Source organism: Sphaerodactylus townsendi, linkage group LG08, assembly GCF_021028975.2.
Source record: "Sphaerodactylus townsendi isolate TG3544 linkage group LG08, MPM_Stown_v2.3, whole genome shotgun sequence".
Classification (NCBI taxonomy): Eukaryota; Metazoa; Chordata; class Lepidosauria; order Squamata; family Sphaerodactylidae; genus Sphaerodactylus; species Sphaerodactylus townsendi.
In genome coordinates, this window is record NC_059432.1 from 19977299 (window position 1) to 20004700 (window position 27402).

Consider the following 27402-nt stretch of genomic DNA (forward strand, 5'->3'; position numbering starts at 1 on the left):
TATTGTCAGTCTAATGATGTGAGCTACAGAACAGATTTCTAAAGTACGATGCTACAAGCTCAAAAAAAGTGAAATGTCTACAGCACACGTTAGCAAGGGAAGGGGGGGAAATGTAGATGCACTAAAATCCATCTAGACCTATGTGGACTGTGGAAAAAGAATAAACATATATAAAATCAAAATGAGGAGTCAAAGACAGTGCCATCACCTTGAATCATACTGGGGGAGCGGAGAAGAATAGCTGAAAAATAATTTAGAAAGCAAATTGGAAAAAAAATTAATGCAAGGTAATTAATTAGAAGCAAGCAACAGAAGCTGTCAATCATAAGCAAAGGAAAAAGAATAACAAAAAGCAAAGCGTTTTGATTTGGTCCTGGTTTAGAAAAGTGAATTTCCTTCCATTTTTTTTTTTTTAGAATACATCTATTCTATAGCACACAATATGCATTTTCTTGCTTTTAAAATCTTTGGCAAAGCGTGCTTACGTGAGGATCTAAAGAATGCTCAATATGGGTAAACGTAATGCAGTTTTCCATATATTTGTTTCCTATTAAAATGCATGGGAAAAAGGCAACTACATAGAACAACCGGTTTTCAGCAAAAGAACAGAACAACCAGTTTTCAGGTAAGTAATAAAGCTGAACGTTTAAAAAAATGTGCCAGAACCCATAAGTCACCTATCAAAGTGCACTTTATATCACAATGATCAAGTCTGATGGATAAAAGAGTGATTTGTAGCAATCAGATATTGGTGGACTCCGCATGGGCCAAGAACAGTGGTGTGAAAATGGTGTAAACCCTTTTACCCGACTTTAAACCATTTTACACCATCTTCACACTGCTGTTTTTGGCCCATGTGGAATCCGCCATTGATAGGTTAACTTCCCAGCCTTCAGAATTCTTTTATAATTATTGCAGTAATACTTTTTCCAGTTTAATCAAGCATATTTTGGACTAAATGAAAGTTATTGCACTAAAAAAAACAACCTTTAGGATATATATGTATATATTTGAAAGCTCGGATGCATTCAAAATTGGCTTTTTGCATCAACATTTCTATATTTCCACCTGACTTTTCTGCAAATTGTGGATAGCAATGCAAAACAAACAAACAAACCCAAAATGTTCCAGAATGTTTGCGGAACACTTTTGTGAATTGGGCAAACTCCCTGCCTCTGCGATCTTCCCGTGTTTCCTGCCATGTGCAACAGAAAGCCAAGATGAGGTAGTTATGATACAGCAGCGGATCAGGAAGACGTGGGACCAGGAGACATGAGCTAGAAGTCTGATCTCTGCACAAAGTTTGCTGGGTGATTTGCCTTCGATCCTTATCTCTCAGTCAAAATGATCTGCTAGAGGTATTGTGAAGATGAAGGGCCATGCACACCACCTTGAACTCCTTGGAGGAAGGAGGGGACAAATGGTAAGAGAATGTTTACTATTACTAATCAGGACTCAGAGATTCTTAGGTGCCTGTATCATAAACAGGCTTCTGCCCAAAGGATAACAGCTTTAGACCCGATTTCTCTGCATTAACCTCGGCTGGGTTCACAGATCTCTCTACCAACGCAAAGATGACTCTTCTGCTCAACAATCCTGAGGCTGGAATAACAGAAATTGTAGCCAAATTTTTGCTGCGCACTTTGAACTAAGTTCCCTCGGCTTCTGTTCATACTATTTCGACTGTTCTCTATTGGATTTACCCTTTCCTTTTGTCCCCATGCTGTATATGCCTAATAAAGGTCTCAGAATCTGAATCTTAATTTTTCATAAACAGGCACTTTTCAGTTTTCAAAATCAGAAGGTGGAGACTGGGCAAATTGTAGGGACTCAACATGCAGGGCTCAACATACAAGCCACGTAACCATCCCGCCAAAAGGCCAAGACTGAGCAGGAGAGCATTTTGTAACCCGTCCACCCAACCATACAATGTCTTCACCTATTTTTTTCCTGTAAGTATGTATATGGGCTAGCAAGTGCCTTTGTAAGGAGAACTGCATCCTTTTAAATCCACTGATTTCTGTGTACACTTAGAAACATGTAACTCTACTTAAGACAGCACTGCTAGCAAGTAAGGGCTACTGTCATTCCATTTGCATTCAAGGGGAAACTTGCAAACGCATCATGACCACAATATTTTTCCATCAGGGAAATGAGGCAAGGAAAAAGGGGAAATCTTTGTACAGAAGGGGAGACAGCTGCATTCTAGAAAAGGAATGGCAACCCGAGACATGAAAGTCATGAATATGGGTGGGGTACTGTTGAATGCAGAATCAGCAAGTACACTTTTATTATGTGTATTTGATAGCAGACACACTTGTTTCTGATGTGCATCGCCTTAACCATGTGCTGAAATGAGAAGGGCTGTTTATAATCCTAACAAGCCAGTAATTTGTTATTATTAGGACACATCATTGCAAAGCCCTTTACCAGATTCATGTCAGATGTATCTGCCAAAGTGTGCTTCCCACCACAAAAGCTTGAACTGGAATAAAGATTATCTTATTGTTGTTGTTAATTTTTTGGGGTGGGGGAAGATAAGAGCATTTGATTTCTGGATGCTTCTCCCTATCTGCCCCCCCCCCCCAACTTCTAAGTACAAAAATTCCTAATTCTCAAGGATTAATCGTCTAAGATTCTAAGACTGATGGACGTCTGGTGATATTTCAAGGTTAAGAAATTTCCTGTGCTGCAGAAATCTGCAGACTTTCTAGTTAGCCTTTGCAAACAGCCAAATCACATCAGAAGTGGCTCTCTTACTCACTAGTGTAATACGAGACACACTCTTTTATATACAACTGCGTGGTGTCTATTTTCATATGTTAAAGGGTGTGTCAGCTAAGAATATGAATGTCACCAACATTACTGGGATGGCGTTTACTCTGAATATATTTTTCTTCAGCTGGACGCCCCTCATGTCTGTAAAGGCAAATATATCTAATATTTTATTTTCCTGCAATAAGTAGATTCAAAATACCTCACTTGAGCTGAAGTAGAGAATGCAAGTCATAGAAATGAGGCATGGCTATGAAAATGTATGTGACATTTCACTTCTTACTGAGCTAGTAAAATTAACGACTAGCAACAACGATGTTATATACCTGTGGGCACCCAGAAAAAATGCTATCCTCAGGTGCCCTTTCCCCCAATATGCCTCTGGGAAAGAGAATATGGCATAACCATTAAAACATGGTTCCTATTAAGATCAGAAAATGAAATACTGAGCACCCTGTGACTGTAAGAAGAATTACCTTGAAGTAACTGGGGAAAAACATGTTTTAGCATTTAAAAAAATCAAATAATTTATCAAAAATATTTTATAAATATAACAAACTTTGCAACTAATTGGCCAATTCAAAGGAAGGTAAGTCTGAAGTTAAGCCTGAAATCCATTGCTCAGAACTGCACACCCCAACATTTTGTTCTGAATTGCTCTTATAATGTGCATAATCCTCATAATCAATGACATAATCAAATATTTGTCTAGATTCAACATTAGCCCCTCCAAACAAAATATAATTTATTCCTGAATAAGGATACACAGTATATATCAGTAAAGTGCATGGCGAACCTCTTTAGGAGACTACAAGTGCCCATTTTAAACTGCAACCCTAAACCCACTATATATATATCGCATAGAAGTGCCGTAACACGGGCGAATTTAACCCTGAATACTGAGGAGTTTTCGGTTAAGAAAAAATGAAGATTTGGCTCCTGAGCCGCATGGCGTTACTCAGGAGTAAGCTTGGTGGTAGAAGGTGGCTCTGCTTTGAAGCAACCATGCAACTCTTCGGACGGGTGAATCACAATCCTAGGAGGGTTTACTCAGAAGCAAGCCACATTGCCAGCAACTGAGCTTACTCCCAGGTCTTCACGCATGAAAATCAGTGGGGTTTAACAGCGCTTAACAGGGTTACTTACACTGCTTCCCCAAAACTAGGTCTTAGGTTTAATGCTAATAATTGAGCCCAGTGGCCCAGGCCAGCCTAGATGGGGGGGCAATTCCCCCCCCTCATGATAAACTCTGTTTGTGCGTGCCCACAGAGAGGGCTCTGAGTGCCACCTCTGGCACCCATGCCACAGGTTCGCCATCACTGGTATATATTTATGACATTATCAATGAACAGACTATACTTGATGTTATTCTACTTTCTAGTCTCATTTCCCTATCTCTTCCCAAGATGCTGCAAAATGGTTAGCCATTTTACATTGGGGACGCTTGGATTTTGGTAATTAGGAAATCTTTACACAGTTCTAGTGGGTACAAAGAAAATGAGAAGAATCTACAGGCACAGGGGCTTCCGAGCAAAACATGGCTATGCTGAGTGGCTTCCAGCTCTTCAACATACCTATGGATTGGTTTGCACATTTGGCAGTGTCTCCACATTTCTGCAGCACAATTCACCGTGGGCTTGTCTGCCCTTAGCTATGCCAAGAAACAGAAATACATGTTCCTAAAGCTATATGGGGCTACAGCGAATCTCACAGTCTTTGCAGCCTTCTGTACAGCCAGAACCATTGGAAACTTGAATAGCCATTCTCACGTGTATGTCCAATTTATGTGAAACCACTGGCAGGCCAATGGATTGAAGAGTGTTGGCTATAGACCATGGCCACATAGCCCGGAAAACCCACAACAATAGATTCTTCTACATAACTGTTTTTGCTTTGGTCACGAAGTTGTTGGGTTTTCTTTTTCGTTCAAACAATTCTTACAGTTGTTTTACAGACTTAAAAAGGGATACTGGGGAGATTCCCAGCCCCTGGCTTCTAGCCATTTCCATAGTGTCACAACACATAGAACGACAAAAAGAGGTTTTGCACGTTACTTACCCAGAATGGATGGGACTGGAGACAAGGTTAACATTATCCAAGGTGTCTGCAGCCCAGCTATAATGTCTGAGTGAGTCAGAGTCGAATTCCCTTGGAAACGTCAGGTGCTTTAAAGACAAACAGAAGTGTCAAGGGGGGGGGGGGGGAGATAACATTTTCTATGATTTATCCCAATCATGACAAGCAACCATCCCCAGCACTTAACAGCACCTCTGATTATGAATCATTTATTTAGCACTCTTGTTTTTGCTAGGTCACTTAATGTACATTACACAATTCCAAGAGGAAGCAAAGTGGCCTCTATTTTACCTACAAACTCTGAAGCTTTCCTTTAAAGGAAGAGTTACTGAAGTTGAACTTACTCCAGCCTAATGTAGGATATCATAACAAGCTCAGGGATGAGTAATCGTTTGAGCCAGGGAAAGCCACCCCGGAACCAAGGCACCGCACCTCACTGGGGACTTTATTAGCAAAGTATGCGTGTAAAGAGTCAATTTATGACCACTTAGTAGGGTTTTAAAGGCAAGAGATTAAGCTAACAGAGGTGGTTTGCCATTGCCTTCCTCTGCATAAAAAGGGGAAGGTAGTTACGTGTGCAAGCACTGGGTCATTATTGACGCATGGGGTAATGTCCCATCATGATTTTTACCAGGCAGTCTGTGTTCACAGGATGGTTTGCCATTATTTTCCCCAGTCATCCTCTGCTTAACAATGCAGGTATTCCTTGGTGGTCTCCCATCCAAGTACTAACCAGGGCCAGCCCTCCTCAACCTCCCACTTCTGATGAGGTCAGGCTAGCCTGGGGTTATCCAGCTCAGGCCTTAACCAGTAATACACTCAGTAACTATAGTGCTACCTTAATATTATACTCAAATTAAGGACATGCTTTTCATGTATTCAACATGGGTCATGCTTGTACAGTCACGGTCTGCTCACCCTTTCAACATGTTTCATGGGATGTCTAAATGTTCTGGGGAACATGTGACCCTGAGACCTGGAAGGCATGGGAGGAGCTGAGGCATCCACAGACGCAACTTTATTTTCCTATATCAACGTGAACAAAAGAGGCCGTAGCTCAGCAGAGCTCACACTTTGCACAAAGAAGCTTCAACTTCTGGGATCTCTAACCAGACGATCTAAGCTAACCAGGTGCCAGGAAAGATCTTTTTCCATTGGCTCATTTTATGGCAGCATCATATTCACCAGCCATTATACTCCATCCCACGATACGCCTGCTTTGCTTCAGCATTGGCACTGCGTCAGTGGTGGGATCCAAAAATTTTAGTAACAGGTTCCCATGATGGTGGGATTTAAACAGTGGTGTAGCGCCAATGGGGCTGGGCGGGGCATTCCAGGGGCGTGGCCAGGCATTCCAGGGGCAGGGCATTAATCATTTCTCTGTTACTGTAAAAAACTCTTACTGTAAAAAAAAAGTTCCTAATTTCCAGCTGGTCTCTTTCTGTCCATAATTTGAACTCATTAAAGCAAGTCCTATCGTCTACTGCCAACAGAAACAACGACTTCTCCTCTAATTGACTGCCTGTCAAATAATACTTTCAAATAATTAATTTTGTTTCTAGAAATCAAAAGAAGGATACTTTGTTTAAACAAGGAACTTTACCATATTTCTAAAACATGTTTTTAAAACAGCCCAACAGGGAGAATTATCCCGTTTTCTACCTTCGCTAACCAGCCACATAGGAAACAACAAGACTTTATGATTTTTGGACCTAATGGAATTTCTAATGGAAAAGCAGACCCAATTAGTAACCCCCTCTCGGCACACACAAATAATTAGTAACCCACTCTCGGGAACTGGTGAGAACCTGCTGGATCCCACCTCCGCACTGCGTCATATCCCTTTTTACTCCTCCGCTCTTCCTCTAATTGCAATCTAGAAATGCAAAGTAAGGCAGACCATTGGGTAGGCAGGCAAGAAAGCATGAGCCTGCTCACCCACCACATCCTGAACTTGCATGAAGGACTTGGATGGCTACACTGAACCTACACTGCAAAATAAACAACAGTGGGCAGAAAAGAAAGGCATTCCATGAAGGAGTCCATTTCCCCCTTTTTGTATTGTGGATCGGTATTGCATTCTAACTGGATTGCAATGTTTGGCTAGTTTTTGCATAGCGGGGGAGATTACTGGGATAGATTTTAAATGGTGTTAAGCCAGCTCAAAATTCATGGACTCACAGACTCAAAACTGGCACAAACCTGTCTTAGAAAAATACAAAAGCTTGGTTCAGATGCAGTTGCCAATTCATGGCTTGGCACTATGTGAATGAGCCCTTCCTCCGCCCTCAACGTTTCACTCTCTTCCCCACATATGCACCATCAAGTTGCAACCAACATTTATTTATTTATTTATTCGATTTGGTAAACCGCCCTACCCCCAAAGGGCTCAGGGCAGTGCACAACAAACAACAATACAATAAAACAAATCGAATAGCCCCAGTTAAAATACAAAGCCTTAAAACTATAAAACTTATGTCAAATCCAGCAAGGGAGAGGTGGTTTGCAATTGCTTTTCTCTGTAGATCATCCTTGACAGCCTCCCATCCAAGCTACTCAGTTTCCAAGATCTGACAACATTAGACTATGTCACCACTCCCGGAATCAATTGTGGATGTTACGTGCAGCCAAGTTGCTTTCAACTCACGGCAACACTGTGAATCAACGTCCTCCAAAATGTCATACCGTTAACAGCCTTGTTCAGGGTCTTGCAAACTGAGGGTCACGGCTTCCGTTTTTGAGTCAATCCATATCATGTTGAGTCTTCCTCTTTTCCAAAGCCCTGCAACTTTTCCTAGCTTATTGTCTCTTCCAGGGACTCCCTTTAATAATTTCAGCTTTGAGGAAGAGTTCAGGCTTGATTTCTTCTAGAACCCATTTATTTGAATTTCTAGCTGGCCATTTGACATGGTTTTCTGTTCCAGCCCAACTGGCAAACTATGGTTTGCACTTCCCTTCCAAAGCAGAATTGCAAACCATGGTTGGAAACTTCATTTGGAGGGGTAGGGCAACCACTGTTACTTTGGTTTAAATGTGACAGACACCTACACTTTGATCTCAAGAGGAAACAATTAAGTTAATCACAATACGTGAAAACAGGTCAGAAGGGGAGGAGGGAAGCATCTCTTGCACCCAGGGCTTATATTTGCTATGATATTACTACTGAATCAACAGATAAGAAGTCTCTCGTTTGATAACAAAAAACATAATGGGGCCCAATCTGACCGTATGGTATACCATTTTGGGAGGTTTATAAATACAGTGTTTCCTGACTGTAAACAAAGCATGAATAAAGATAGTGAATGCTGTAACTACATGAAATCTGCTGGGGTCTATTATTATCCAACCTTCCAGCTCATAGACTGCTTTGAAAATATTTTGTAAGGTTCCTGTGTCAGAAATAATTCATCAGATCCATTTTGGTTCCTTGCTCTGAGATGAAATCAGTGGCACATTAGGAACATTTTATTTCTCCCTCTCCCCTTGAGATGATTTCTCAGGAGGAAAAAAAAAGCACAATTTAAGGCTATCAATTTAAGGCTTCAGAGTCTTTCTTGCTTTTACTGTTTGGCTTTAAGATGTTGGAAACAATCAGCCACATTTTTGTTCTATGGTTACTTTGCACATTAAACAGAGACAAACTTGAAGTCTACACTGACGGCAGGCTCAACTGTTAAGAATGGTGCCCTGACAAATTAATCTTAAGTTTTTTAGGTGTAAAACCCCCATAAAAATGTAATATCTGAAGTGGCCCACAGCGCACTCATAATAATGCAGGATCCTTTAAATGGTTGCTTTGGAGGGTGGACTCTATGGTATTATTTGCTAATGAGAACCCACTACTCCTCAAAACCCACCTTCCTCAGGCTCCACCCCCAAAACCTCCAGGTCTTTCTCAACTTGGAATTGACAACATGTTTGAGGGCTGGATTATGAAATTCCTGGAGTTTGGGCATGGAACCTATTGAGATGATAGTGTTTGGTGAGAGGATGGCCCTTGATGGCCATAGATACCACCTTCCAAAGCAGCCATTTCCTCCATCAGGATTGATCCCTGTTGTCTGGAGATGGGCTGTGATTCCAGGAGATCTCCAGGCCCTACCTGGAGGTCTAAACATAAACCACCTTGCACCTGTCGGCTACCAGTACTCAGCACTGAATAACTAGAAAAAACCTTTGCTGGATACTCAAGGTGCCTACTAAACTCCTCTTTACTCCTCATAAACATTATATACATAACAGTCATGAAACACACAATCCTTAGACAATTCTCATGTCTTAGGAGCAGTTGTTAAGTACTGCTGCCCATTTAGTCTTAAAATTGTCATCCTCAAACAATAGAGTCAGGGTTTTGGGTTGTTGTTTTTTTTGCATTCTCAACTTCCTAGGTATTATACTATTTTTGACATAATCTGGAGGTTAACAACCTCACTTGGATGGGTTTGCACAAAACAGCTTTCTTTGCCTCTTGTTGGTAACTTTAACCTTAAATTTCATTTGGAGTAACTGCCTTTATTTCCAGAAAGTTATAAAATTACATAAAATTTAAGTCCTTTAATCTGTGCCTCTTCCCATTCTGTATATTACGCTAAAACACAAGAGGGATGGCTCATTATGTTTTATGCCCTGGCTATTACTGTGGCCGTTTCCGCACGGCGGCGGAAACGGCGAGGTCGGCGCGCACCGTCCGCATGGACGGTCCTTGAAGCAGCTGGGCAGCGGCAGCGCTGGCGCGGCCAGCCGACCAACCTGTCCTGGGCCTCCGGCGTCGCCGAGCCTGGGGAACGCCAGCCCTGCTTGGCGCCTGTTTCAGGCGCGCAGGGCTAGCGTGTCCCCAAACCTCGGCGACGCCGGAGGCCAGAAGGTGAAGTGCCGGGTGGGGAAGCGGCATGAAGCAGCTGCCGTTACGCTCGGCAGCGGCTTCATGCCGGCGTTTCCCCAAAAAGAGCGCTGGGAAGCGCTCTGGGGAAACGCCGCCTTCAGGCCGGCCGGGCGGCGCGGCTGCGTTGCAGCTGCGCCCCCCGTGCGAATGGCAGCCTGGAGACGGTGTTTTTACCGTCTCCAGGCCGCCATGAATTGCCCGTGCAGACACGGCCTGTGTTTCTATTTGAGGGTTTTGTTAAAAGAGGAGTTTTGTTCTGGTCTTTGACTGTAATAAATAATAATAATAAAAGAGGAGTTAGACCTCAGTTGCACTGAGCAAAAGTTGAACTCATCTACTTCAGCTGGAACTAAATGGTCTCATGTGGTAAAAATTAGGAATTACTAGCGCCATATCTGTTTTAGCAATCAAGAGAAGAAGAGGAGGAGGAGGAGGAGGAGGTTTGGATTTATACTTCACCTTTCTCTCCTGTAAGGAGACTCAAGGTGGCTTACAAGCTCCTTTCCCTTCCTCTCTCCACAACAGACCCCTTGTGAGGTAGGTGGGGCTGAGAGAGTTCCGAAGAACTGTGACTAGCCCAAGGTCACCCAGTAGGAATGTAGGCATGGGGAAACACCTCTGGTTCACCAGATAAGCCTCTGTCACTTAGGTGGAGGTGTGGGGAATCAAACCCAGTTCTCAAGATTAGAATCCACCTGCTCTTAACCAGTACACCCCGCTGGCTCTCAGGTGCAATATAGTCAAGAGGCTGGATCCCACATATCCTGCCCCCAAGAGAGAGTTACACTCTGTTAGTAACAACCCTTTGGTGGTCCCCAAACCAAAGATTGTCCAGCTGAACTCCACCAGTCAGAGCTTTCTCAGCCCTGTCCCCAGCCTGGTTGGAATGCTTTGTCAAATGGACCTTGAGCTTGTTTGAAGGTTCTAACAGGGAAGCGCAGCTATCGTATACCCTTGACCAAAGAACTGGGATGGTCGTCCTCTTCCACCGAGCACGCAGCTTTGGGAGGGATGCACATGGAGTGGTGAGGGAAGTAGGAGTCACCCGCCTAGTCAGCCAGAGCAACCCTGGTCATCAATGGGTTACAGGTGTCATAGCCAGATCACTCTCATATCCAAGGATCTGTCGCACTCCCAGATAGAAGGAGTGTACTATTCTTCGGTCAGGGTTATATGATAGCTGCGCTCCCCTGCTAGAACTTCCAAACAAGCTTTGTCAAATGAGCTCAGGATCCTGTGGAACTTGAACCAGTTCCGCAGGGACTGCAAAACAGAGCTGTTCCACCAGGACTACAGCTGAGGGCAGCAGGTATGTTTCCAACTTAGATGGCCTCCTTTTCTTCCCCTTCTCTTGTTTAGTTACACTAAATTTGTTTTAGGATCCAGGGATGGCAACTTTCTGAACCATTCCATCCTTGGTTGGACGAAGCACCATCTTTATACATTTTATATGTTTTAGTACATGATTGCCCATTGTATTACACTTTTATTGTTTTTATACCCTTGTGAGCTGCTCTGAGCCCATTGAGGCATGGGAAAGCGGGATAAAAATCAATCAAACAAATAATAATATCTGTTCTGCCAGTGAAGGCACTTTCTTCTGGAGGTGAAGGGAACAAGTGAGCTCAGGGGCATGATAAAATGACACTGAGGGGAAAATTGGGCAATGGCTCAAAGAAACTGCAGGAAGAAAATTGTTGCTTTGAACCTGGGTCGAACCTAGGTCAACTCTGCCAGTGGGGAATCGACCTTAGTGTCCATGGAATGATTTAAGACCTGTATTGGGACCCCCATACCATTTCCAATGGTGGTTTGGTGGTACCATCTTGAATGGATGTGGACTGCCCAGTGTACATAGAACTACTCAAGAAATGACTGTAAAGTATTTTTAATTTAACGACTATATGCACTGCAACAAATGTTGATTATATAAATGATTTTATTTTCCTCTGGGTTCCTAACCTAGTCAGTTCCTAGCTTTATCAGGTTGGGTTCCCCCCACCCTTATTCCAGAGGTGGGATCCAGCAGGTTCTCACCAGTTCCCGAGAGTGGGTTACTAATTATTTGTGTGTGCCAAGAGGGGGTTACTAATTGGGTCTACTTTTCCGTTAGAAATTCCATTAGGTCCAAAAAACATAAAGTCCTGTTGTTTCCTATGTGGCTGGTTAGCGAAGGTAGAAAACGGGATAATGCTTCCCATTGGGCTGTTTTAAAAACATGTTTTAGAAATATGGTAAAGTTCCTTGTTTAAGGAAAGTATCCTTCTTTTGATTTCTAGAAACAAAATTAAGTATTTGAAAGTATTAAGTATTTGACAGGCAGTCAATTAGAGGAGAAGTAGTTGTTTCTGTTGGCAGTAGACGATAGGACTTGCTATAATGAGTTTAAATTATGGACAGAAAGATACCAGCTGGAAATTAGGAACTTTTTTTTACACTAAGAGTTTTTTACAGTAACAGAGAAATTATTAATGCCCCACCCCCGTCGTGCCCCGCCCAGCCCCATTGGTGCTACGCCACTGTTTGAATCCCACCACCATGGGAACCTGTTACTAAAATTTTTGGATCTCACCACTGCTTTATTCCCTCCCTTTAATATATCACTATAACTCCAACATACTGTCCTTCTATATTTGTACTGCTATTTTTAAAAAATATACATTACATACCATGTCATACTTTAACCTGGAGTTATTCTCAAATATCTCCCTCTTTTGAAAAGCAAAGTCCTATTCTTTAACTGGGAACTATCTCACCTCAGTGCTTTTAAAAAGTCAGAGAGTTACAATTAAAATTTACCATTTCTGCCAGAAAACCAGGGAAGTCAGGAATAGTAATTCAGGCATATTGAAAGCCACTTTGGGGAGACAACTTGCTAAGCAAGGCAGGAATACCAAAATATTGCTATTCAGGTCACTGCACAAGAATGTTACATTTAAACTTTTAATGAGTGCCAACTTCTCAAAACCCTTTCATTAAGGAACGAGGGATTCTTTCGTAATCTTTCCTTGCAGAAATCACCATTCCATGAAGACATGCTCATAACCATATAAACACATCACTGTCTTGACTTTTAAAACAAAAGGAATATTCTGTAATTTTCAGGCAGTTGGACCCAAACAGAATCTGACAGAAGTGAAAGGGATAGAGACTTCTAAAGAGATTTTCAGCACTGGGTTCCATTTCACCAGCTAGCCACCAGGTAAACAGGGACCAAACCTCGCCCACTGCTTTATGATTTAATATGGGGAGACAATGAGGAAGAAGAGAGAAGCGAGAGGAATGGGAAAGCTGAAAGATGCAAGTCAGAGAGACTATTTTTTAAAAAAGCAGATGATCAGATAATATTTGACAATAGGAAGAGCAAATGCAACGTGCACATCAGAAGGAAATGTCTTACATAGGCTCAGAGCAGAAGGAAAGAAACAAGAAGGGTAAGCCACACAGCAAGCAGCGTTGGTTTTATAAAGGAAGATGGTTGCAGAGGTATGAACAAAGGAGGCAGGAGAACAGAGAAAGAGAGAAAGCAAAAGAGAGAGAGGGAAAACAGAACTTTGCAAATGGGACCACATCTCATAAGCACCTAGCAACTGCCCACAATTTCCACACGCCTCTCTCCTGCCTCACCCCTCGAATTCATTTATTCTCTGCAACTCTGGTGCAGACATCAACATGCCCTCACATATTGTGTAACGGGGAAAACAAACCCTCTCTCCAGCACCTCAACCGTCGCCCCTTCATGAGCTCTGCCCTTCTATGGCAGTTTTCTAAAAGCTGAAAGACACCACTTTGAGCAGAGGTGGGATCCAGCAGGTTCTCACAGGTTCCCGAGAGTAGGTTACTCATTATTTGTGTGTGCCGAGAGGGGGTTACTAATTGGTGATTTTGCCACGTGGTTTTTGCCTCAGTTACGCCCCTCCTCTCAGCAGTAGCGCGCAGAACTTGAAGCAGTCTAGCAGGAGGTGCACTGGCGTGCGTGGCAGCCTGCGCCTGTGTGCATTCGTTTCCCGCCCAAGGACCGGCATCCTTGCCACAGCCCCGCCCAGGAATGCCCTGCCCCCAGAATGCCCGGCCACGCCCCCGTCGTGCCCCGCCCAGCCCCATTGGCGCTACGCCACAGTTTGAATCCCACCACCATGGGAACCTGTTACTAAAATTTCTGGATCCCACCACTGACTTTGAGTTCCAGTCATGTCAGGGAACTCAGGAGTTTTGTGTAGGTGAGTTTGCAAATGTTTGCCACCTCATGCCTAAACAAACAAAATCTCTTTCACCAATAAAAGCACCCTCTCGAATGCTACCCGTATGCCCACAAATTATGCATGTAAAAATCATCACAGGCTCTGAACCCTCTCCTGCCGGTGTAATGTCCTGATAAATGAAGTAAAATGTCCTGATAAAATAGCACGGAGGACATTTCTATGATATCTGGTTTTATTTCATTATAATGGAAATGACAAAAGGAAGGTAACCCATTGTGTTGAAGAAAGACGCGAGGCAACACTGCTAAACTTTCCATTCATAGGTGCTTAAAGACATTTTTGATAGAACCAGGGAAAGGCAAAATCTACTTGTTTTTATTTATTTATTTTTTATTTCTTAGGCTTTTATACCGCCCCATCCCCGAAGGGCTCTGTAATGGGTCTTTTCTGCACATACCATTTAAAAAGTTCTCGGGCAGATAAATGAAACCTTTCTTCTGTGGAGTTCTGCATTGTTTTCCTCCCCTTTGGTGCCAAAATGTTTCCAAGCAGATTCTTCTCCGTTTTAAGTGAAAAGCCTTCGCGACTCTTTTGCCTGAAATGTTTCCAAGCTGTCTTACCTTGCTATGTGGCCATTTTAAAAACATTTCATTTTCCCCACTGCTGTTTTCCATGCCTCTGTGCCATCACTCAACGCCCCCCTTGGCGCCATTTCCCCCCCCGAGCTGATCTCCCCTCCCCCCGGCACCTCTTTATTTTCCATTAATTTGTGTGGGGGGTTTTTTTGGCTGTTGTGTCAATCTATGAACTTCCGATTAAGGGGAGCTTCAGAGCACTGAAGCAATAATAAAGCATTGTTTACACAAATAAGCAAAAAAATTTTTTTTAACTTCCACAGCTGCCATGAAATGTTTAGAGAAAGTGAGTGTGAAAAACATAATTCATTCATTCATTCCCTTTATTAGGCATAGGATAAAACAACAATCAGACTAACAATAACAGGAAAAAAACCATAATGGCAAAGTGGGGTTTTGAAAATGTTCTTGAAATGCTTTAACCAACTTGTGCAAAAAGGGCCATAGTAAAATGAAGAATTCCACATAAACTAATCTGACCTATTAATCTGAAAACCATAGGATTTATCTCAGTGCAGTTAAAGATGAACTTTTTAGAAAGACAGTCCTATTGATATCCAATCATTAAAAAGTTGGATGGTATTTTTGGAAGAGTTTCCAAAATCTGAAATTTCAGCCTCTATATTATTTTCAGCCTAAAAGCACAGACTGTTGCCTGTACAAAAGATGCTACTTTCCCCAAACTGCCTGTAACTGTAGCCAAGCTGTTGCTTGCTCAGATTTGTGAAGACTGCAGCATGAAGGAAACAGAAAAAGGCTGTGCTGTACATTGAGACGAAGGCAGAAACCACCTGAATTCTAAATGGTACATGCAGATGTGTGTGAGAAAATGTCAACTGGAAAAAAGAATGCGGTTTCCCTATGCCGATATACCTCCCAGCCATCCCCTCCAAGCACAAAAGGTATATTTGCAAGGATAAACATGCCTGTAGAATAAGGTGACCAGACGTTCCGCTTTTGGCGGGACAGTTCCGCTTTTGGCGGGACAGTCCCGCCTTACACCAATCTGTTCCGTGTCCTGCGGGGCTTTGTACCTGTCCCGATTTTGCCTTCTGGGGCGCTCCCGGTGTCACAGGGCGGGAAACAGGGTAGCGCCCCAGAAGGCAGTGCGGCAGCCTCCCACGATGCCGTGGCCGCAGGAGCGCACTGTCTTTTGGGGCGGTCACCGGTTTCAGGGCGGGAAACGGGGTAGCGCCCCAGAAGGCAGTGCGGCAGCCTCCCGCGGGGAGCGCCCCTCCCGCGGGGAGCACCCCAAAAGGCAGTGCGCTCCTGCGGCTGCGCGCACGCGCACCCACCCCCGTCCCGGTTTTAAAAGGTGACAATCTGGTCACCTTACTATAGAACCCTGCAAAAGAAAAGCAGATTGAGGGAGGGGGAGATTTGGAGAAGAGGGCTGGCATGCTAAGCATAACTTCCCCACCTGGCTGATTCCACACTCTCAGACTGGTGGCTTTTCTCTAAAGGAGAATTGTTGCCGAGACTTTAACATCTGTGTTTGATTGTTCTATTTAGGGCCCCTTTCCCAATTCTTCAAATCCCCACGATTTTCCTCCAGGGAAAAAATAAGACATGACTTCATCCAGAGCATGAGATCGAAGTAATCAGCCTTATCCAAGAATAGGAGGGGACACAATAGGGACAGTATTCTGCTCCTGTTTGCTGGTCACAGAGAAACTGCAGCTTCCAAAGTCACCAAAGCAGACTGCTGTTTGGATATTTCATCCAGAAGAACACTGAAATCCTTCTTGAACAACAACAGATAGTTGCCCGAACATTAACGCTCCTTTAAACTGTCTTCCACACTGTACAAAATGCCCCAAGGAATCCATTGTAAAAAGAACACACTGTCACAAGCACCCTCCTAGGTAAATTGCAGGAAAAAAATTATTTCCCGGTAGCTGTAAAGGCACCTTAGATACACCGTGAAGCTCAAACTATAGGACATGTCCTACCCAAGTTAGAAGTTACGTATACTGCGTGCAAAATGATACTATGGTATCATATGCAAAATCTAAAAACTGCATGGCCGTGCTGCGACCCAGCCTGAACAAACACATTTAATGAGAAATACACTGTCCTTTCTGTCTGCTCTTTTGTAATATGAGAGTATGAACTCCTTCCACACCTTTAACCCAGCTAGAGCACAAAACAAGCAAGCCTCTTGTTTAACTGAACACTCCACATGCTGGCAAACAGTAGTATCTATATGTAGCCTGAATGACCTCCCTGGAATTCCCCACAACCACGCTGGCTTTGCCGGGCAACATTCAGCTGCAGAAATGAGGGGCCCAGCTCCAGACTTCAGCAAATCTCGAATGAAACACCTAACTATAATCTGATCTATTCAGATCTTGAAGGTAAACCCCCACCCCACATCTCCACCAATGAAATGCAACATTATCTGAAATATCGCAGGCACATAGTTCAATTCGCAAGAAAGCTTTACGAGGTCACATTAATTCTTCAGTGCTTATTAGTGCTCCAGAAATGTGGTTAACACCAGTGGAAAAGAAAGCAACAGAATTCATTTACAACATTTTCTGTGCTATTCTATTTCTATTTTTTACATTTATTGCCCACCCTATACCACAATCTCAAGGCGGGTTACAATAAAATATGCACACACACACACACACACACACACACACACACACACACACACACACACACACACACACACACACACACACACACACCAGAGCCCCATTCTAAAAATGTCATTCTAAAAACATAATTCTAAAAACACAATAAAACACTATTCTAAAAACCCAGACACACTCTAAAATCTCCCACACCCACCCACAAAAAGATGGGGTGCACAAACGTCCCAGGGGGTCCTCCCAGCACGGGAGGTTATGTCCCACCTTGTAGCCCTCACAAGTTGGCTAACTATTTAAAACGTATGATGAGAAAATCACATTTTTAAAAACTATGAAAATAACCCCTCCCACACACACATAATTGAAACAAATTAAAAGCAGGGTTAAAATACGTAGAAAGACATGAAAACAGCAATTAAAACATTAGTCAGGAAGGGGAGGCCAACGAGGGAATGCCAACTGAAACAAAAAAGTCTTTATTCACTGACAGAAGATGGCAACCAAAGGGGACAGAGAAGTCTCCCTGGGCAGAGAATTCCAGAGCTTTGGTGTCATGACCAAGAAGACCTCTCCTGGATAACCCCCAGCCTAACCTCTGAAAGTGGGGACAACCAAAGTGGAGGCTCTGAAGATGACAGCAGTGGTAAGATGGATTGCAAATTCAAACCAGGAACTTAACCAGTATGGTTAACTGACTGAAACAATCTACAACAAAAACCCTACCCTCAAACAAGACAGGAGGACTGATACAGGGGTCTGCAACCTGCGGCTCTCCAGATGTTCATGGACTACAATTCCCACCAGCCCCTGCCAGCATGTCCATGGACATCTGGAAAGCCGCAGGTTGCAGACCCCTGGACTGATAAATGCAAAACCGGCCAGAACTGGGATTGATGATGGCCAGTCTTGGTAGGGAAAAGGGAGCTGAGGGAAGTGGGGAACAGACACAGCACTGGCAACAGAGTTAACAGATCTCTACTTCTTTATGTACATTAGACACAGAACTAGAAATAACCCACCTGATCCTTCGACGGTACCAGCAGCTCTTCGATCATCATGCTGTCCCGAGCGAAGGAGCTTCTGTTCAGAGTGTAGGACCCGGCCGAACTAAAGGAGCGGAGGCTGATTGTATTTACAATTTACCACACAATGTGAATGTGATAATGAGATGAAGAAAAGAAAAATTAATGCATGCAACTTCCAGGGAACCAGCAAAAAAAATTGGCATGAGCTATGTAAATGTCGATACAAGTTTTTAAATGATGTTTAAAAATATAATAATTCACGATACTTCTTTAAAACTGATTTTCACCCATACGCGTTAGAATCATCTAAATCAGTGTATTATATAGTTGACTTTCGGTGAAATGTTTGCAAACGTATATTCAGATATGTGGTGCATGATTTAAAGCATGTGTGTTCAAAAGAGGGCCAATGAATTTCTATGAGAGTTACTCTATAGTAACTGTTTTTAGGGTTCATGATAACTACTGATGCTGAACTGCCTGTATAAAAGGCTGGTTTTATTTTGTTCCTTGTAGGGAAGAAAATACACCCAAGATCTCTATGTTCTCATCAGGCTACTTCATGCTCTTGTCTCACTGTGAACAGTCACTTCGACAAGCAAGTATTTTGAGCTCTGCAGACAAAATGCTCCAAATCAGTAGTCTTCAACCTTTCTAGACTTGGGGCCCACTTCTGACACTGCTGGTGGCAAGACAAGAAGTAACATGACAGCACAGTCATGTGACACAAAGTTGGATTGGAGAATTTTGACCCATACACTGAAGATCCTGCACTAGATTTAGCATAAGTCATCAATCTCAGTCATGAATGTACTACATTGGTGGGATCCAAAAATTTTAGTAATAGGTTCCCATGGTGGTGGGATTCAAACTGTGGTGTAGCGCCAATGGGGCTGGGCGGGGCATGATGGGGCATGGTCGGGCATTCTGGGGGCGGGGCATTCCTGGGCGGGGCTGTGGCAAGGATGCAGCCACTGTGCCGGTCCTTGGGCAGGCACAGGCTGCCACGCACGCCGGTGCACCTCCTGCTAGACTCCTTCAAGTTCTGCTCGCTACTGCTGAGAAGAGGGGCGTAACTAAGGCAAAAATCACGTGGCAAAATCACCAATTAGTAACCCCCTCTTGGCACACACAAATCATTAGTAACCTACTCTTGGGAACCTGTGAGAACCTGCTGGATCCCACCTCTGACGTACTATGATGTCTTAGGCACGTAACAGTACTGGTCTACCACCCAGGGTTGTTGAAAAGAGAGCCAAGAAAATGTACATGAAGTGTTCTGAGTACGTTGTGTGCTTAAATAAATAAATAAATAAATATTCTTATTATTGTGATTACTGTTGTTGTTATTGTCTGTAAATTTAGAAGAAAACCATCCGAATATGCTGAGATTAAAAAAAAATGCTGAGTCTCTTTGCATTATAAATTAAACCCTGGAAGCTACATTGAGTCAGAAAACATGCCAGACATTCAGACATGCTTGCTGTTGTGACTGAAAAGAAAGAAAATGTCAAACAAAAGCAATTACATCCAGCAAAACAAAAAAAAATGCTTTTGAACAAGTTTTTTAAATATAAACCTCTAGCAGTTTATAGCATGCACTTTGAACATCTGGTTAAAGGGATTTTCTTTTTCTTAAATAAGGTTCTAAAATATATTCCCCTTAGATTATTAGTCTTGATGCTTGGAGATTCCACTGACTTGCACACAAAGCACGGTTCACCCCTGAATTATCATTAAAACCATCCTTCCCTATGAAAAACATAATGAAATCAGACCATACATTATGATGCTGTAACCAAAATATTATTATCTAACATGGAGCACAACAGAAAACTGCACATCACAGCACAATGTTGAGAGGTTGGGGGGAAATAAAAGGAAAAAAATGAGAAATGGTAAAAGCAAAGAAATGTTGCAAGAGCCTCATGCTTTCTTACCTGACCTTAGGACTATTTTTAGAAATGTACGGGGGGTGGGGCGGGGAGAAACAAGGAAAGATAGAAAGCAAAGAATCAGACACTGAGAAAAGCATAAAGCCATGGCTGGATGAATGTGGACATTTAATGCATTTTACTGCTTTAATGTTACACTCAGAACCAACCGTGTGATAATCAACCTGTGCTTTTGACTACATGCAGTAGTTTTTACACTTGTAACAGATGTTAAAAGTAACAGTGGACCTAAACTTCACAAGGTGATCATTGGTGAATGGCAGAGTTAAGTGAAAGATCTCCTAATGCACCATCGAGTGCGTCAAATCAGAGCACCAAACCAGATCCAGTGTGCAACCTGTGACATAGGAGGGGACCAAATGTTTTGAGACTAGGGTTGCTCCCTCTAAAGTGCTGGCAATGGGCCTTCTGGCAATGGGCCACCTCTACCTTCACTTGGTGGAGAACTGTGAGAAAATGTGTGGGGGGGGCAGTGTTGGCAAGTATCTTCCTGTTTCAAAACAGGAAGTGACTTCATGATATGCTAGGAATTTTCAAACCAAAAAGGGGTATTGATACTACTCGCATATGTAGTCCTTCTATGATTCTGTAATACCCATGCATTGGCCATGATGGATTATGGTAGGCAAACACTGATTGGTAGGCAACTCTGTCTCAGTGTGATAGTGTATGCAGAAATTGTTCTGAGCAATCTTGCTGTGGAACTTAGAGGGCATATTCACTCTAATTATGATTTACTTTGAGCCGAATGAAGGACATGGAGGCCAGATTAAAACCGGTTTTAATCTTGCTTGCTTGCTTGCAAGGCACTTTGAGTGCCTTCTTCCCTTTGAAATAATGCTTCTGACACTGGTTCATTAGTACACTCAGTTTATTCTACTATTTAATTTTGTGTTTGTACTTATTGCTGTTTATCTCTAGGTCTCTGTTGACAGCATGGGATCACACTGTCCTTTTCCCCACTTAGATGGGGAGGCGCATTTGCGCCAGGTTCATTTTAGCATTCTTGAGTTCTGTTTCTTTAAACTATATATGTGAGTAGTGCCATTGCCAATACAGCTTTTTGCTTACTGAAAACATTTTTGAAACTATTGTGCGGGTGGCAGTTGTTTGTTTTGTTATTGCTCTAGGGATTGCTTGTGATACAGAGTTAAACTTACAGTTTTTATACTATTAAGCCATGGTGCAGCTTATACTTTGTGAATGACTGAAACGGAAAGTGACATCACAGCGGCTTCTGCCTCCGCAGTGCTCTTGGCTGTTGCTGGCCAAGAGGCAGCTCATACGTGGTTGCTGAAGACCTCGATCTTGCTATTAGGCTTGAGATCACCTCAAGAAGATGAGGTAGAAAGGTTACAGGGCAATGCATGGGTATTACAGAACCAAGTTCCTCAGCATGGGAAAGCATATACAGCCTGACAGGGCATTTGTGGGGAGGTGGCGGGGGGGGGGGGGGGGGGGAAGTGTGAGGTGCTATAGTCTTCCATTGTAATGCATAATGGAGTTGGAGTGTTTAGGGTCTTCTACAGCACAGTCTCAATTCATATGAGACAGGTAGGGCTAACTGGTCCTAGCCTGCGCTGTTGGAGAATATTTGCTTTAGGTTACAACCCAGAACTGTCTACAGTGTAATAAGGTTCTATGACAGATAAGCTGAGGTGGAACGGCAAAGAATGACAAAAGCACCGTGTTGCAGGAAAGAGACTTAAAGCAACAATCCTAAACATACTTGCATGCCTGAAACGTCCAATGGAGTCCTACGGAGCTTGTAATCTATGGGAGCTTGTGCTATTTGCTCTGAGTGTAACATACATGTAAGATACTGCAGATGTAAGCGCAAGTACACAGCAATGAATAATGATATTCTGAAACTTGGGATTCTAAGGCTGTATCAAGGAATAAAATATGAGGAAAATACAACTGGTGGTTTCAGGTGAATGGGAGAGAAAGCAGTATCCCTAATGCCACTTTCTGTTGCGGCCTTCCCTGATCCCCAAAATTATTGCCTAGTAGATTCTCTTTGTTAAGCCATTATTACAGCCACAATGTGTGGATTGCTGAGTAACAGCACAATCCTAAACAGTTATATCCTTCTGCTCACTGGCATCAATGGACTTAGAAGGTGTGTAACTCAACTCAGGATTGCTACTCTACAAACAAATATATAATAAACAGAAACAGAGAGCGGGCAAGTTGGAAAAAGACATCTTTAAAGCATTCAAAAATAGTAGCATGATTATTTCTGGGACATTTGATTAATTTGTAATTTTTAAAAAAAGTTTTGCTCTGTTCCACAGAAAGATGATAGTACGGTGTACATTCCTCCGCCAGAGAACAAAGCACGCTGGACCTTCTTTATTGTGGACCTAAATACGCTGGACCTTCTTTATCTACCTAGACCTGCTCCCCCTATCTGTTTGAAATACTTTCAATGAACTATAAATACTCTTGTATCAAAGTACCATGCTCAATAATGCACAAAATAATGGTTTTGACAAAGGTAGTGTGCAAAAATGAATGATAATTCTCATATTTGTTTGGGATTATACTCTAATGCAAGAGCGTACAATTTTTTCAACCGCTACACCTCAACTGACCATACTGTCATCTTTCTGTGGAACAGAGTATAGTCAAACGTCCCAGCGATGTATACACAAAGAAAGAGAATACAGTGGAAACAGAGGGTATATGTTTCATTAACAATTGCAGTCGCAATGATAAAGATTGAAAAAGACAGATGCCCAAGTTTCTACCTTGTGGGAGGTGCCACTCCCTCTAGACAATGAAAGAGCTTTTTACAACAGATCATTAAGCTATAGGAAAATGTCCTCGGGGCTCAGGCTTGTGAGGTTTAATTATTAGCTTCAAAATAATTCAACTGTCCTTAAACAGGTTACTAAATCCACAACTGTGGAAATATCCTCTGGATTATTGGTAGTGCCTGTTTGTTTCAGATGCTAGACAGTGTGGGAAAACTGTAGCTGAAATTTCCAGTCGTAGAAATGTTTGATTGGAATGAAGTGGAAAAGCCTGCCATCAGTCATAGATAATCTTTGACCTATTTTCTTTGAAAGAAAACTGTTCTTTCGGAAACAAAACCCTGCAAGGGATTTAAGTAGCAACACAAATTGCAAACAGATTTAGGTTTTTCAACACATTATTTTCTACCTGCACATTTTGGGACACAAAAGGAATCAGATAAGCCAAAGCACCGTCCTTCAGTTTTTCTGGCATCAGCTTATGTCGCTTTCATTCTTGGAAAAAAACAATTAGCGTTGGTAAGTATTATAATCAAATAATTGAACAATGCCCTTTTTTTTCTCCCCCTACTGAATCGTCTCTGCAGCCTAAATGGCCTAGCGGAGGGACAGGGGCTTCCAGCTGTCAGGAAAAGAACACTTTGACATATCTAGAGCATAAACTGATGCCAAGAAAAAAGAATGAAGAATTAATTTGCTCTCAACTATTGCCATAACAAAGCCACCATGATTGGGAGCGGGGAGAGCACAAAATGGAAAAAGGATGCGCATTTGAAAGAGTTGGCACAACCAAGCAGTCAAATTCTGGGATTTCGTTAAAGAAAAAACAACACCCAAACAGATAACGTATTAAGGAAAACGATGCTTTGTGTTTGGTGTGAAATGACCGTGTGAACAATGTTCTGAATACCTGGCAGATCGGGCGCCCAGACTGAAGCCCATGTATCCCTCTGCAGGCAGAGAATCATCTCCCAGTTCTTTGAGATCCTGAGGCCCCAGGTACTTGTCCGTATCTCCAGTCATTGCATCTTCACCTGGCAGCACAAAAGCAGACTGAAATCAGAAGCTGCACAAAGTCTGTGGCTTTGCTTAGCTAGCCCATCCTCTCCATTCATTGGGTCTGGTTGCTGGAAAGTAATCTTGCTGCATTCCTTCAGGATTTTGCCCACCCTGGTATTAAACTGTCAGTCACCTGTTATCTGCGTGATGAAAACCATTCATGCGTTAATCTATAATTAAGCATAAAGATCATCCCTGCAAATCCAGTAGTTCTGCAGGTTTACAGCAGAACCAAATTACACCAAACAGCAATCTCAAGCAAAAGGGTTATGAATTAAGAAGTGTTCCTCAACATCTGGTCCTGATCAGCAACTGGTTTTGTTGGTTAGATGTTGTGAGGAATGGGGAAGGCCAAAGCATCGTCTCCCCCAAAGTGGCCTTCTGGCCCATCCCATTGAGACAATCACCGCTCCCTCTAGAAAATTGCTCCACCTTCTAACTAGGAAAAAGAGGACATATGATACACCTTGGAAGATTGGAAGACAAAGAATCAAAGTTAGACAAATGAGACAGGAATTTCTGCAGATCGTAGAAGTGTATAGTTTTTTGCTTACTGAAACACTGCTTCTTGGGTTTTGTAGTCTTAAAGGCTATATAAACAGCAAGAGCTGGTGCAGAGTAACACAACCCATCCTTAAACCATGGTTACAGGATCCGACTGCAAGGACATGCTTCTTCCTCTAGTCCTGTGGTGGCAAACCTATGGCTATCCAGATGTTCATGGACTACAACTCCAGATGTTCATGGACTACAGGGGCTGATGGGAATTGTAGTCCATGAACATCTGGATAGCCATAGGTTCGCCACCACTGTTCTAGTCCCTTCCAAAACCAGTGTTTACTGTTAACCAGGGTTTTGAAACCAGCTTTACAACCTGGACAAGGCAAGCAGAGCACAGTGAGGATTCACGTTTCTTCCCACCTGTCCCATGTCTGATCATATTTTAGCAAGGAGTCATATTATATCTGTGTGGACATATTTGAGAATTTATATTTCCACCCAAGAAAGGTATGGAAGAATTCTAATACTGAGAGGATACAAACATTTTGGTACCCAAAGCTTACAATGTTGCAAGAATGCAAACGATCTGGTGCAAAAAAGACATATTTGAAAAGGTAGCTATCATGAGACTGCATTGTGTTTGTTCTAATAAGCATAACCAGTTAAGTGGATTCATTAAGCACAAGAAATTTCAAAATGTCCAGCAGATCATCCAATTAAGATTGGAAAAGTAATGGATCCACAATATTTAATTTGAGTGGCTGTGTACATCATTTCATCAGCATATCTAATTAACATATTATATGAGTAGAAAAGAAGGCTGGAGAAATTCAGGAAGCAGTGGAGGTAAAGGAATTGAGATATGCTTTGCTAAATAACAAAAGCCATGGAGAGTCACCTTAATGCAAACATAGGAAGGTCATCTTTGAATGCCAAACTACAGATCCTTATGCATAGTGCACTGGGATGTCTAATTTATCTGTGTCCAAAGATCCCAGTGTTGGGTCACTGAAGGTAATGTTTAAGATGACAAAATCAAAAGGTTTAAACCACATTTGTCAAAGGTGAAGCAATTAACTTGAGGGATTCACTGCCACATGATGGCCTCCAAGTTATATGACTTTAGAAGGGGATTCATGCAGAAGAAGTCCATAAGAACATAAGAACAAGCCAGCTGGATCAGACCAAAGTCCATCTAGTCCAGCTCTCTGCTACTCGCAGTGGCCCACCAGGTGCCTTTGGGAGCTCACATGTAGGATGTGAATGCAATGGCCTTCTGCGGCTGTTGCTCCCAATCACCTGGTCTGTTAAGGCATTTGCAATCTCAGATCAAAGAGGATCAAGATTGGTAGCCATAAATCGACTTCTCCTCCATAAATCTGTCCAAGCCCCTTTTAAAGCTATCCAGGTTAGTGGCCATCACCACCTCCTGTGGAAGCATATTCCAAACACCAATCACACGTTGCGTGAAGAAGTGTTTCCTTTTATTAGTCCTAATTCTTCCCCCCAGCATTTTCAATGAATGCCCCTTGGTTCTAGTATTGTGAGAAAGAGAGAAAAATTTCTCTCTGTCAACATTTTCTACCCCATGCATAATTTTGTAGACTTCAATCATATCCCCCCTCAGCCGCCTCCTCTCCAAACTAAAGAGTCCCAAATGCTGCAGCCTCTCCTCATAGGGAAGGTGCTCCAGTCCCTCAATCATCCTTGTTGCCCTTCTCTGCACTTTTTTCTATCTCCTCAATATCCTTTTTTTGAGATCACGTGACCAGAACTGGACACTGCTCCAAGTCTTGGGTCGCACCACTGCTTTATATAAGGGGCATGACAATCTTTGCAGTCTTCGTATCAATTCCTTTTCTAGTTATCCCCAGCATAGAGTTTGCCTTTTTCACAGCTGTCATGCATTGAGTTGACATTCCCATGGAACTATCAACTAAGGCGCCTACATGCCTTTCCTGGTCTGTGACTGATAGCACTGACCCCTGTGGCGATGTAGGTGAAGTTTGGATTTTTTGCCCCTATGTGCATCACTTTACATTTTTCTACATTGAACTGCATTTGCCATTTCTGAGCCCACTCACCTAATTTATCAAGGTCCGCTTGGAGCTCTTCGCAATCCTTTGTGGTTCTCACCACCCTACATAATTTGGTATCATCTGCAAACTTGGCCACCACGCTACCCACCCCTACTTCCAGGTCATTTATGAATAGGTTAAAGAGCACTGGTCCCAAAACGGATCCTTGGGGGACACCACTCCCGACATCTCTCCATTGTGAGAACTTCCCATTTGTTTCCTGTTTCTCAACCAGTTTTTAATCCATAGGAGGACTTCCCCTCTTATTCCTTCATTGCTGAGTTTTCTCAACAGTCTCTGGTGAGGAACTTTGTCAAAAGCCTTTTGGAAATCCAAGTAGACAATGTCCACCGGTTCACCCCTGTCCACATGCCTGTTTACACCCTCAAAGAACTCTAGTAAGTTTGTAAGACAGGATTTGCCTCTGCAAAAGCCATGCTGACTCTTTCTCAGCAGGTCTTGCTTTTCTACATGTTTTATAATTTTATCTTTAATGATAGATTCTACTAATTTACCAGGAACGTCCCCCCTAGATCCTTTCTTAAAGATTGGTGTGACATTGGCCATCTTCCAGTCTTCAGGGATGGAGCCTGATTTCAGGGATAAGTTGCATATTAAAGTGAGAGGCTATTAACCATAATGACCAAAGGCACTGACTCTTTGAAAATCAGCACCCAGGGCCATCAAGAGGAGAAGATTTTGGTCTTCATGCACTGCTTGCACGCCTTCCAGGAATACCTGAATGTTTACAATGAGGAATAGGATGGCCCACAGGCCTGATGCAGTGAGCTGTATCCTATGACTTCTGACCACTAAACGAGAAGGCTAACTCCTGCGGAGGAAGACCATGTCCTC

At 42.7% G+C, this 27402-nt stretch overlaps 1 protein-coding gene across 20 annotated transcripts in view; it reads right to left on the reverse strand.

Moving 5' to 3' along the window:
- Positions 1–27402, reverse strand: part of ANK3 (ankyrin 3) — a 129753-nt gene that overhangs the window by 72640 nt on the left and 29711 nt on the right. For 8 of the 20 annotated variants that reach the window (XM_048505099.1, XM_048505100.1, XM_048505096.1 and 5 more), the window contains 5 exons: positions 23820–23943; positions 18190–18292; positions 5770–5877; positions 4834–4940; positions 209–241 (listed from right to left, as the gene is read on the reverse strand). In XM_048505099.1, the coding sequence (XP_048361056.1) occupies positions 209–241; positions 4834–4940; positions 5770–5877; positions 18190–18292; positions 23820–23943 (475 nt within the window). Of the gene's footprint in view, positions 1–208; positions 242–4833; positions 4941–5769; positions 5878–18189; positions 18293–20135; positions 20148–23819; positions 23944–27402 lie in introns of all 20 variants that reach the window. The other 12 variants (XM_048505108.1, XM_048505103.1, XM_048505107.1 and 9 more) reach the window with 9 other exon arrangements.